This window comes from Lutjanus erythropterus, chromosome 8 (assembly GCF_056507025.1).
Source record: "Lutjanus erythropterus isolate fLutEry1 chromosome 8, fLutEry1.hap2, whole genome shotgun sequence".
NCBI lineage: Eukaryota > Metazoa > Chordata > Actinopteri > Lutjaniformes > Lutjanidae > Lutjanus > Lutjanus erythropterus.
The window spans coordinates 35,759,852-35,773,455 of NC_139324.1; the positions used below are offsets into that span (position 1 = coordinate 35,759,852).

The following is a 13,604-nucleotide window of genomic DNA, read 5'->3' on the forward strand; positions in this document are numbered from 1 at the left end:
GCGAGATTTATTGCAAACACGTGTGCTGCTTTTAAAGTTGAACAGATGGTGATTTTGATGCAGAGGAGAAAAAACAAGACAGGAAGGCACTGGAGAAGTAAAAATCAATTGGTTAAAACGAACAGTAATATTGCACCAACCTTCAGGTCTGGGACATGGTCGACACAAGCAACAGTATTAAGGGACACAATGCAAGTGCTGTTTCTTGCATTCAAGAGAAGCAGAACCTGTTGTCCAAATGTTGTAGGGTGATGCTAATGCAAGCTGCAGAGTTTTATATATATATATATATATGTACAGTTTAACATGGCTAAATGCAAACACTGCTGCACAACTACACATGGAGAGGTAGTTGCTGTTGGTGTGAACATACAGCAGTAATAGCTCATATTAATTTAGTAACTAGGTGTCAACACCTGCTGGCTGCTCCCCAGCTACCGTCTAAAAATTCTGTTCATATCAACTAATTTCCAGTAACTATTTAAGCTTTGGAGAATATTTTTAAAAAATGACCATTCGCTCAGCCCCACACATTAGTGTTGACTGATTAATTGCACTTTTATCTTCATTGGAAGATAAATAGGTGCAATAAAAACATTACCAAAGACTGCCTGAAACAGAGTGAAAAAGAGAAATCTAATTTATTATTTTTTATACATGTCATGTTTTAATGCTCAGCATATAATCATTTGACCTATCAGACAGAGCTCTGGATACAACGTCCACGCATTCACACACCGTTTAGCTAATCAGATGAATCCCCAGCTAACCTGGGAACAATTGGTGTCAATGCAGTTGCAGCTGCAAGGTGAGCTTGCACAATGGCTGAGGAAGGAGAGAAGAATAAAGAAAATGTGGTTGCCAAGTTTTAACGGTTATAGCTGCTTCCAGAGGAAACAAGCTAATATGCAACTCATACTCACAATATTTGTTTATTTATTGCAAGTCATATCATCATTGCAATATTGAATATTATCGTACCTCACAGATTTTCTTGATATCGTGCAAGCCTAATCCACATTTACTGTTGTTATGCCTGTCAAGCTTTCTCCTCTCTCATTGCACAGATGCGGTTTACAGTTTATTGCTGACTTGTCTCTCAAAATTCTAATAATTCTAATTTATTAAACCACGGGTTTGACTAAAAGGGCAACAGTTGCTGGCAGCTGTAGCTAGCTAAGAAATAAGCTATTGATCGCTCAGTCTGCTGGTTGTCTCAAGCTAGCATTTTGATGCTTGCAGCTGACTCCTTTTGAAAGAGAATCTTTTGAAGAGCATCTAAATATGTGCTGGTTATTCTTGTGCAAGACAAGCATGCTAACAGTTGAAACTGGCATCAAAGCAGACAAGGACACTGTTTCCTTACACTTCTGAGCTTCAAAATGTAGAGAAAGAGACTGACAGATCTGCAGTGCTTAGTTATGGGTGATAGGCCAAGATTGGTCAATCATTTTTTGGTGGAAGGGTTTCACGAACAGTAAATTTTTAAAAGGTTAATAGAGGGCATCCACATTACACAACAGTATGCGGTTACACCCAATGAGTGGCAAAAAGACAACTGAGTGGCAATATGAGCATTCAGCTTGAATGCTGCAAAAACACAAAAAACACATCTGAAATGGGAAAGAGCTGTTGTACGACTGACCAAACAAATAGATTCAATAAGGAATCAGAGCAATCTTTTTACAAACTGCCAAAAACTAAAGAAAAGAGAAGCAAATGGATTGCTGCAATTCACAGAAACAGCTGGCATCCAGGCAATTATAATTACAGTGATAACCATGTTTGATAGTTTGTTTGGATTTGTTTTGTGTCAGTGAAAACACTGACATGGCAAAGGACATGATGCCATTTCAAATCATTGAGAGGTTTTCAAAATAAAACTTGATTAAATGATTTTGGTGTGTTTAGTAGCATTTTTTGAACACTTTGAACACCTTTTAACAATACTGTGATAATGCTGATAACCGTCATAGTTTTGACTATAATTGTGATATGACAGTCAGGTGTGTTGAATTTTTGGGTAAAATCATATCTTAAGTTATATACTGTACTGATCAGCATTATTCATCAATTCAATATTTAGCATCTTTTGTTTCTATTTTGTGTAACTGAGCCTTTTGTTCTACAAAATGCGCATTGTATCATGCATCCTCTTTTCAAACGTAACTGCAAACAACAATGATGCTGCATGCAAACATGTCCCTCCACTGATGTAATAAAAGTATCTACATTAATCTACACACATATAACCACAATATCTATTGATGTCACTTGAATTTTCGCCAACAAATCCTGTCTTGAAATACGTTACGACCAAGCGGCCATTTTTTTAGGCCTTATTTGCTTTGTATATTTCCTCAGCGTCTAAATCAGGTTCATATGAATGTAAGGAAACTTGACACCTGTCCACATGTCAGTGTCTATGGACCTCTCTGTCTTTGTTAAGTTGTAATGATCACTAATGAGTCCAACTGCCTTTAGTTTATGCAGATAATTAATAGTATTACTCCCAGTTTCACAGATTCCCCAAAGGGGGCAGCCACGTTGCAGGATGTTTTGCCACTCATTCAACTGGGAGGTCATGTCCTGGTGAGAAAGTGATGTCAGTGCATACCCTCTACTGAACCTTTCTGCAAACTGTTCATTGTCAGTTGGTGACTAAAACATGATTTAAAGCATGACTTAGGTTTTTATCCTGCTAACTTGCATTAGCATACGCTTGCCTTGTGTTAACTATGTATCAAGCTTTAATCCACTTACCCCGGGGTGAGAGGATGGCATGCACTTGTTGGGAGGGAGGGTATGTTAAAGAGGTTTAGGGATGAGAGCTGGGAAGACAAGCACACACCTTCAGTGTGGGACACAGGCAAAGAGATCTCCATGCAAGCAGCGGACTGGGCCTTGCGGAAGGGCGGTCGGCCAGGGCCTCTGCGGGCAAGCCGTGGCCCCTCAGGACCCATCGGGACGCGGGGCTTCCCCGCCGAGCATGGCTGGGAGGTGGGGCTAGTGCAATGTCCATTGACATGATCTGTAACAACGGCACAGCATTAGCAAACAATACAAAGAGGGAAATAAAACTTTCAAACATATTGTAAATCACTGCTGCAATATCCATCTTAATTAAGTCATTTAGTCTAATAATGAGGGATGGAATCTAGTTTAATCATGAAATCTTCAAATGAGGGGAGAGAATTTCATTATTCTTATTCATAATGCAGTTTTATCTGTTTCAAGGAAGTAGCTGTGAGTTTTCTCACCCTATTTGGAGATTTTGCTATCTGTTGAATGCAAAGGTAATACTGCAACTCCATATTATACTACATGACCTATGAAGATGGATATTTTTGCAGTGTGAGAGGAGCAAGCCGATGTTGAAAATCAGATTGTCAAAAAGAAAGATGGTAGTGAGGGAAAAAGGGAAAGCTAGAGTGAGTGACAAAGGGTTGGAAAGTGGTTTGAAGTAAGTATGAGCAGGGAGGAGAAAGAGATGCTGGGGCAACAGAAAAGAGAGGAAAATTATGAGTGCAATTTCATCCAGTCTGTGCCAGGAAATAAGATATGAAAATCAAAAGAAACAAAAACAGGCTTGTTTCATCTCCACTTTGTTTCTTTTTTTCCTTTTTTGAATTGTTAGAAAACCTTGTTTTAGTTCTTTTTAAGACCAGAAGCTTCATGACATCACTGGCAATGGAAAAAAAGCTATAAGTGAGGATCAAAAGAACAGAAAAAGAACATAATAAATCTAATATCCTCTTTTTAATTGCAATGCAAATGAGCACTCCAGTTAGGTTTGTGGGGCCACACAAACAGCCACAGATGGTTTTGACAGGAAGCAGTTGTTACTTTCTGGGACTGTAGCCTTACATGGCCTCCCCTCAGGGACTGAGTGTGTTGTTGGAGGCTCTGTCCTCACTTAATGTACGCTACTTGCGTGTGTGGGCAAAATAATTTGTTTAGAGCCAAACCTTATTAGGGAGACAAAGAAAAGCAAAGCAGGACTGTGTGGATTGGGTGCACTCTGCGGTTCTTTGTTGCCCGCAGTTTAGTCGGCAAGACTAAAAAGCTGCCAAGGCGGCCATAATTAACAGCTTCATGATACCTACGCCTGAATACTCTCATTCTCACTTATGTTGAGAGACGAGTAAATAAAACAGTGCCCTTTTCTTTAATGACATCCCTGCGGCAGTAAAACCAAAGCTAAGACAATTTAGGATTGACAGCAAGGTCTGATCGTAGCTTTTACCTTGTTTTTTGTTCACTTTCCTCTCTGAAATTCTCCTATGCAGAGCCACATGATGCATGAGGATAATTAGCATTGTGCTAATTACTATTAACACTAGACAGTGTTTCCTTGTCACTGGCCTCTTAGTATTTGGCACTGATCATATGTCTGTCATATCAGATTTTTAGTCTTCTTTTCAGCCAGTTGATGCACAAATGATTCCATTTCAAAGTGAAGATGAAAAACTCCAGGGTGCCACCCAGTCCGCGTGCAACACTTGCCCAGTTTCACAGCAGGACAGCCTGAGGCAATGCAGCAATAGAAGTCTGCAGGTCACATTGGGCCACCAATGACGACACAGCTGTGTATCTGTCTTAATGTTTTGTTACTTTGAATTTCAAATGGAGTTGCAGAAAATCATCAAGTCATTAGCCCCAAAATGTTTTGCAGGAAACTGGTAGTAGGCAGAAAGAATGGCACTGTACCCTCACACACACTCTCTCCCAACGCATGGTAGTGCACTTATTGATCCAGGGTGCACATGAACACACACCTCCACCTCCACCTCCACACACACACACACACACACACACACACACACACACACACACACACACACACACACACACACACACACACAGAGTAATGCTCCGTAACAGACTGTTGCAACAAAACATTTTGTTGTCATTACCCACAGATGTTAAGAGGTTCATATTGTAGCTATGAAGAAGATAAAAGATTCATCAACAAGTATTTTAACCCCTTTTATTGACCTCTTCTTTCAGGGGCATTTTTGAGCTTCAAAGAAAATGAGTTTAAAATGTTCTGGGTTTTGATCATATTAAATGTGTGACGAGGCAACAAAGTTTATCTCTAAGTTGAATTTTCACCTTTGGGTTAACGCTCTGACTCTCACTACTGTTTCAAAACGTGACACATCAAATAATTGCAAGATGCGAGATGCAATTGCAAGTATTTATGGATGATTTGACAAGATCCATGTTTTTTTCTATATCATTTGCATATATGATATTTTGTTCGTACCATTTTTGATTTGTCGGCATTCATGAAAATTCAGTGATCGCAATCATTTTTATTTTAGAAAAGAAAACAAATGTTGTTAATTGTTTTTGGAAAACTTGGTATATTTCATTTTGTTTGGATCTTGTTTTTTCCAACAAGAACCTTTCTATTTTGCCTTGCGGGTGAAAAAAACAGCTTGGTCAATGTAATCTGAATTGGTCAATAAACATATAGATTGTAATAACCACAGACTTGTTTTAGTGAAAATGAATTAATGAGACAATTATTTGCAAGTGCTCACTTGCTAATAACTGTTTGCATTATCCAAGTGAGTATAATGAGAGCAGATCTCATATGTAAAAAATACATGTAAATATTAAATCTTTCCACTCTAAATTTATCTTAAGATGACATTTCAATCTTTAATTAGTTTATTTTCAGTTAATTTGTGATTGTGGTAGGCATAGTGCAAATTACATCATGAAATTCAAGAGAATAATGATTGATCGATTCACAGACAAACTGTCATATACTATACCTGCTGTGTCATATTTTATACACACATTTTTAACACAATTTTACTATATTATTAATGGCCATTTCATTACAGTAAATATTAATGTCAAAATATTAGTAACAGTATAACTTATTTATTCCATAACCTTATCAAAATTAGCAAAGATTTTCTGTCAGAAACGTTTAAGCTGCTACTTGAAGGCAGCCATGTTGGATTTTGGACTCAGAGGACGGCTGCTGTCTGCAGTGCACTGATAATCCACCAGAAGGCAGAAGACATGTCTCAGATTGATAAAACAGGTTTCTCAGTACAGTAGTGGTTGTATTGATGTTGTTGAGGTCTCAGAAACTCATAAATCAAGTGTGACACAAATGGTGTTAAATATAACACCAGGTGACAAAACAAAAGCCTTTTTTATACCTGTCAGATAAAGAAAGGTCATTAGATGAGGCAAGTCACAGGAATACGTAGGCACTGGCACATTTTGTGCTAAAGAAGCAGAAGGAGGGGACAGCATGTGTGACACTGCAGAAGCAGAGCAAAGAGAAACCTGAGATTGTGATGTGTATGTACAGCAGTTAGAAATGTATGGGGGGGACGCTCAGTATCTGCAATACAGATGATCCAAGTCAAAATGGAGAAAAGACTGTTTAAGAGAGAAATGATTCAGTTACAATGAAAGAGGTAGCAAGTGAGCCAATCACTGTAGAGCAAGGCTGTCAATGAAGGAAAGGTTGTGTGAAATCAGAAGATGGTCCAATCATGATAAAGCGAAAAAACCTCAAATTTAAATATGGGCATGAGGTACAAATCACCTTTATAAACACTTGCAAAATGTAGGAAAACTGAATACAGAAGATTTAAATCAAATCATAACACATTTAGGGACATAATGGACAAACACTTCAGCCGGACAGTCTCATATGCTGGTTAAACAGGAGTAGAGAGTGACAAGAAAACTGAAAGAAGAAAGTCTGAGTGAGAATATAAACTAGTAAAGCAACATAAAAGCCTAGAAAATATGACAAAAGCAGAAACTAAATGACTCAAAGGAAATCAAGAGAAAACTGCTGGCTTTCGCCTACCGTACCAAGATCAGTCTTAAGATCTGTTGGCAGACTTAACTTTCTGCCGGGTCCCTTTACTGAAACAAAAGAATAGGAAACAAAGCACCAGTTAATCCCTTCAAATAAAAAATAATAAATAAATCATAAAAATAATAAAGAAGGTGTTATCTAAGTCAAACAATGACAAACAAAAGTGCAAAAAAAGACCTCAAACCAAACAAAATGAACAAATAAACAGAGAACCAGAACATGCAAACTAGTGCAGTTGCACAAGGCAGGCATATCTCAAAATGCATGCTCCATTCTTGTCCCAGGCCATTCGCAGCTATCTGTCCAGGATCAATAATACCTATACTGAGCCAGAGTAAAAAAAAAAAAAAAAAAATCCAATGGATTCAACCAGTGAACTAAAGAATTTTGTTACAAATGTTTTTGTCTTGTTGGACAAGGTAACATATTAAATTTACTCTAGACATTAAACCTGAGCCCCAGTTTCTAAAGTCTGATCAAACTTGCCAAAGATCTATATCTAAAGCTTGAACGTCCCAGTAAAATCAGATTTTCTGCGGCCTGGGATGTCTGACATGGAAGCACAAAAAAACAGGGTGACACCACAGGGTGTCAATACAAAACTCACAGTCAGACACTGGTGGCAACAAAATAACTTGTTGAAACATTTTGCAAGCATTTTGCAGTAAGTAGAGAACTGCAAAGGTCAAACTTGAGATGTTATGAGTCAGTTTTCCCCTCAAAAAGAAGGCAATATTTCATTGTTTCTTTGTGTTGAAGGATTAACTTGACATGTGGAAGACACGGGATGGTGTTTACATGACACTTGATAAATTTCATGACCACGAGAAAAACAGCATGACCATGAATTCTTTACAATTCTGACCATGTACTTAACATTTGGAAAATTTATCAAAGGAATTGATAATTCCTTTGAAAAAACTCAGGTTTCAATCCTTCTGCCATAGAGTATAAAAGAACAGAAGACAGCAGAGGAAATAGAATGGCAGAACTTTTTCAAAATAGTCTGTAAGGTAATAAAGTTTATTCCATCTATACATTTGCTGTGAAGGATCATGTGGGCAGTTCAGTATCGAAGGTCATTTTGAAGAAAAATATATTTCCTGTATTGCAGGGGAAATTAGGGTGTTATGGTTTTCTAATTGAATTTCTTAATCAATGAATTTCTGTTCTAATTTTTCCAGGAACAATTAAAGCCCTTCAGATTAGTGTTGCAAATGAGATAATAGATGGGCTCTGTGTGTATGTGTGTGTGTGTGTGTGTGTGTGTGTGTGTGTGTGTGTGTGTGTGTGTGTGTGTGTGTGTCAGTCAAAATAAACGGTAGTGACCAGATGCTGCTGCAACCATATAAAATGTGCAGTGTTAGGGAGACAATAAGAGAGAAAATGTCCCCGTAATAAACCTGCTATATACACCTGCTCCTCTGTTTAATATGTCAGAGGCTGCTTTAAAACTTCATAAAACATATTTCAATCAAAATAAACAGGTAGGACAGATCAAAGGTCCTGCAGGGTTGCTTATTGTGAATATGAACAATAATCAACCAACACTGCATGTGTTTCCATTCATTAGTATGTTGGAGAGTGTCCCACTTTTTAAAACATGTTCACTGAACCTGTGCAGGTTGAGGAACACCCAAATTTCTAAATATGAAAATGGTAATTAGTTTATGTTCATTAATAATAATATTAGGTTTTGTAATTCATGTACTTTCTTTTTATGGCTGGACTAGCTGTTACTCCAAGCTGGGATCTTGATTCTAGTATTTTTATGTGACAATATTAAAACATTTGAATTTGACAATTTATGTTCAACTAGTCCCATTTGTGACCTCAGCAGTCCATGCGTTTCTCTGTGATTTGGTCACGTAGTGTTCCCTTTGCAAATTTTTTACCAGTTATTACAGCTTGAAAAGTGTTTTTGTCATGCCATCAATATCTACTGCCTCGCTGGAATGAGAAGCATTTGCTTGAGGTGAAACCATTTAAATTCAACATTTCTGCAACCATACTGCTTCCCTCTGCTCTTCTTCTCTGCTGCGATAGCCCGGGATATGTTAAAATTAAATGTTGGTCTCTTCATAGACCAACATTTTACCATTCCAGGCAGACAACAGATGCTTGTAAAATCATGAAAATACCTTTGAAAATGTTAGACTAAGAGATAAACAACACTAATCTACAACCATGCTAGCAGCTGTTTTCTAATTCACACTAAAGACAAAGTACAGCTGAGGCAGACATTAGTTTTGCAGGTATTTGGTCATAAACCAAAGTATTGGAGAAGGAAATATTTGGACCTGAGGTGAACATACATGCCTGTACCAAATTACATGGCAATAAATCAGGAGTTGTTCAGATATTTCAGTATGGACCAAAGTAGTGGACAAACTGAGAGACATTGCCATCTCTAGAGCCACACCGCTAGCATGGTAAAAGTAATGGTTTGCATAGGGAACTTTATGTGACCAAATCATAGTAATGTACAGAGTGCTGAGGTCACAAATGGGGCTAATGTTTGACTTGATCAGGCCACAACACTGATAAACGTACAAAGCAAGCTGAAGTCATATATATGTTGGCACTGCAGCTAGCCACATAGTGGGCACCATGCAGTCAGTAAAAGACGAGACAGAGATGAATATTAGTTGAAATGACAACAAGATGAGATTGTGGGTTCATTAACACAGTCAGACAGACACAGACAGTTCTGAGTGCCACAGTCCGGTAAAATAGCACATTGCCTTTTGGTGACAAAGATGTGTGTTTCCATTTGAGGCTCAATGATTAACATCACAGAGAATGAAGCACGAGAGGCACAGACGCGTGAGGAAGAGAAGTACCCAGCTGGAATACAATCACTTCCTCTTCCCAAGCCTGCCTGCTTTGCAGCAATGCCGAATGATGATGGCTCCAAGTTCAAAGCCCAGATCTGGCACATACAACAAACATCACAGTGTCTACCCCTCTGCAACACCAGCAGTCGTCCGCACAAAAGCATGGAGCACACTGACAGACCAGCAACAGACAGTCTACTCCTAGATACACAGTCCCTGTCAGCTTGTTTACACTGCAAGCAACTTGGTTGATGGGCCATTCTGTGGTGACCGATCGCAGGGTAAGAGGGTCTGAATGTATTTGTGTAGTGAACTGCTCCTACAACATTTTGATCATGAAAATTAGGTGTTTTATTGTATATTTAAATATTCAGTGATTATGTGATAAGTATGTTGCTTATTTTTGTGACTGTCTTGGGTTTCTCCCACCTTGAAATGGTCCAGTCCCTATACACTGCAGTCCTTGCCACTGCTAACTGCTAACCAACCAGCGGGAGTCACCAGTGCAGCAACAAGGACGAGGACCCTCTTCCCACCCATCACCTGTGTACCCCCTGTATTTTTTTTCATATCACGTTGACAGCCAGTGATACTTGGTTTCAAATTTTCTATCAAATCCTGATGATTGATGCATCCTTAACATTTTTTCTTCAGATATGTACCCTTTCAAATTAAAGTTAAAGTCAAACAGGGAACCTTTGAATGTTTGAAATCAATTTTTCATCCATTCCGCATCTGCCATGGACATCTTTCTTTCATAAAACTAAGCTTAAAATCTACTTTGCCTTTCTAACTGATAAAAACATTGAACATCTTTCAATGCAGACAGATTTTAAGGTTGAGTAATTCATTCTTATTCTGGAGAAAGACTGCTGATTGTTGAACCTCATTCCCAGGTTGTCAGATACCAACTCTCTGGGTTGGTAGCTCTGACCAACCTGGGAATGAGATTCAACAATCAATCTGACCCAAGTGTGAACCAACCATTATGTCACCCACTGATTTGTGGATGACCATTTTGAGGCCTGGAGTTTGGTACTATGGGGGTTCCCATCTTGTATTTTTGCAATCAGAGTGGGTTACATTCTGCTACTTGTGTTGTTCATGGTTTTGGCTCGTCTGTTCTGCAGGAAATAATGACAGTTTACCTGGTCACCATCTCTCATAAACTCATTTGGAAAATGTTTCCTAACTAACACATCAAATGAGAAGTAGGATAATTTTCTCATACAGGAGACAAATGGACTTCTTTGCGCAACCAGTGGAGTCGCCCCCTGCTGGCCATAAGAATGAATGCAGGTTTACGATACTTCCACATTGTCTTCACATTTCAGACGTGGAAGCGCCGTCCAGTATTTTAATATACGGTCTATGATCCAAGTCAAAGAGTTGGTATTTAACAAGCAGGGAATGAGACTCAACAATCAAATGTCTTTCTCCAGAATCACTTAGTCCACCTTTAAGTAAATTCATTAAACAGAACAAAGTTCCCTATTTTTGTAGCTCTGCAAGGTATGAATGTGCCTGTGGGGTTTTGATGATGGTGGTGTTGCTCACAGTGTGGAAGCAGAGTTAGCATGCAAGGTGCAACATCGAACCTACCACCTGTTCAAAGACCACTCAATTATCCCCTGTCCCTCCCTTGTTGCATTATTGCCATACAGTAAAACCCACAAGCAGATGTCCATGAAGAGGCTGAGATCCGCGAGACATCCCTCCTCTTACCATTGTCCAGTAAGTAAAAGACTGGACTGCAGTGGCTGGCTCTCAGACTGGCCACAGGCTCTGGCAGGACGCGTGGGTCATTGTGAAGGGAGGTTGGGTAATGAACTGGAATAGGAGATCCAACAGAACAGACACAGACTTTTCAGGGCAGCAGGGGAGAGACAAACACAATGGGTGAACTGGGGAAAAGAGAGACTTGCAGGTAACAGGAAGGAAAACAGTTGAGAAGTTATGAAAACAAAATCTGGGTTAACAGGAAGGTTACTGTTCCACTAGCAATATTATAGTTTTCACAGGAAGAACTTTTACTATCAAAAACAACATCAGCACGCAACAATTACTACTACTGCAACTACTATTACTACTGAACAACACTACTCGTAACACCACAACTATTTCTACTGTGTCCACCAGTCTCATACAGGAAGTCAGTTCTCCCGCTGTGTTGCTCACATGCCACTGTGACCTGAAGTGTCTTTTAATGTCTTTAATTACTTCCACACATATACTACCTCCACTTTTAAGTCAACTAGGCTTTTTAACCATGCTAATAAATTTCAAACAAACAACACATTATTTACCCCTTCCTTTCACAGTTACTGTCAAATATCTGAGTTTTAATAAAGACAAATGTTTGTTGAAATGTCATCAGTCATGATCATAATAGAAATTCAGCAGTGAGCTAACCTTGGCAAAGCCAACAGCAGAGTGCTAATATTCTTTTTGCTCCTGTTTGTTACTCAGCACTTGAGGCTGTCGCTGAAAAGCTTCGGACTGCAGAAATGTGAGTCACTGGAAAAAGTGAGAACAGAGGACTTGCACTGCTGACAGGCTGATGGTGTGACACAGCACAGTGTAGACTTCATTTAAGTGTCATTGCTACCTCTACATCATTATGTTTGTAAAGGCATTCAAAAGTATGACTATGCCTGATATCAGAGCCTCAACACTACCACCAGACCCAAAAACACAATTCAAATAGATTCCAAGCTCAAAGAAACAGTCCTGTTGATCTATTTATTACATCACTAACCACAAATACATTTTCTGGGACTACTTCAACTTATTATCTCACACAGGGGGTTTCAAAGTGTGGCCTGTGGGCCATTGGCAAGAATCAGAAACATTTTGTGTGCCCCCCAAACATGACATGAAATGTGTGCACTATATTCATGGTCTATTTCAATACTTTCAATATTCTACATTTGAAGTTTAAAGTATATTTTTCTTAGTTTACAATCACCTTAAAATAAGAACCGTTGTGTTTTTGTGGCCTCTTCCACGAGGCTGCCATGTTGCACCGTGATGTTTCTACAGCAGCCCAGAAGACATTCAGAATTCTTGGAACCATGGTGCTAGAACAGGGCTGGTTCCATATTAGTAGAAAAGACCTATCAGTCATCTAAACTTTGAGAACCCCTGGTCTAACAACAAGTTTTACAGAAAAATGTTAACACTCTTCTGTTACTACTCTATTATTACTATTGTTATTCACAATACTGCATTTTCACTCCAGTATATCATCAGAGGTTTGAGTCTGTATTCTTCATGGCTTAAGTTCACACAATAAAAATCATCAAGAGCACTGAAGATGTGACGTCATCACACAAAGTCACAAAGTTTCTTGATAACAACCACCTGTTCCCACCAGTCCAAAAACGCAGAGTTACTGTGGTGACACATCCTTGTGCGTCATTCCTACCTACCAAACTGGTCTGAAAAAAACAATGCCTGAGCACAGAAGTTAAACTGATTACTGTGTTGTAAGATAATTCATGTGTATTACAGGCATGGTAATTCTAGCAAGTGTGCCAGCAGGGTTTAGTTGAAAAACTGTTGGGCTTATTTTAAGTTTTACCAAACCTCCTTGAGTTCCAAAGAGCTGAGCAGGTGGCATCAGTTCGGCACACTGTTAAGTTTCAGTCATCACCTCCTCCCTTTCTCCCGTGAGGTGCTCACCGCTAAATATATCCTGACGGGTCAGACAGCGATCACTGGCATCTCAGCTTGTTAGTCTATCTCACAAGTGGGCCTGGTCAAGTAAGCCTTGCTACAGCCACGCATGGCATAAAAAGCTCCCAGAGGAAATGTAACGCAAACTCACAATCCAAAACAACAGACCTCAGGACATAAATAAGAAAACAATAGGATGAATGCGGAGGGTGACAAGTTTCTGACAG

General features: G+C 39.0%; 1 protein-coding gene across 4 annotated transcripts in view; it reads right to left on the minus strand.

Moving 5' to 3' along the window:
* stxbp5l (syntaxin binding protein 5L) overlaps positions 1–13,604 on the minus strand; it is a 189,849-nt gene that overhangs the window by 25,580 nt on the left and 150,665 nt on the right. For 2 of the 4 annotated variants that reach the window (XM_084725401.1, XM_084725400.1), the window contains 3 exons: positions 11,425–11,529; positions 6,856–6,909; positions 2,852–3,031 (listed from right to left, as the gene is read on the minus strand). In XM_084725401.1, the coding sequence (XP_084581527.1) occupies positions 2,852–3,031; positions 6,856–6,909; positions 11,425–11,529 (339 nt within the window). The remainder of the gene's footprint in view (positions 1–2,851; positions 3,032–6,855; positions 6,910–11,424; positions 11,530–13,604) is intronic. The other 2 variants (XM_084725403.1, XM_084725402.1) reach the window with 1 other exon arrangement.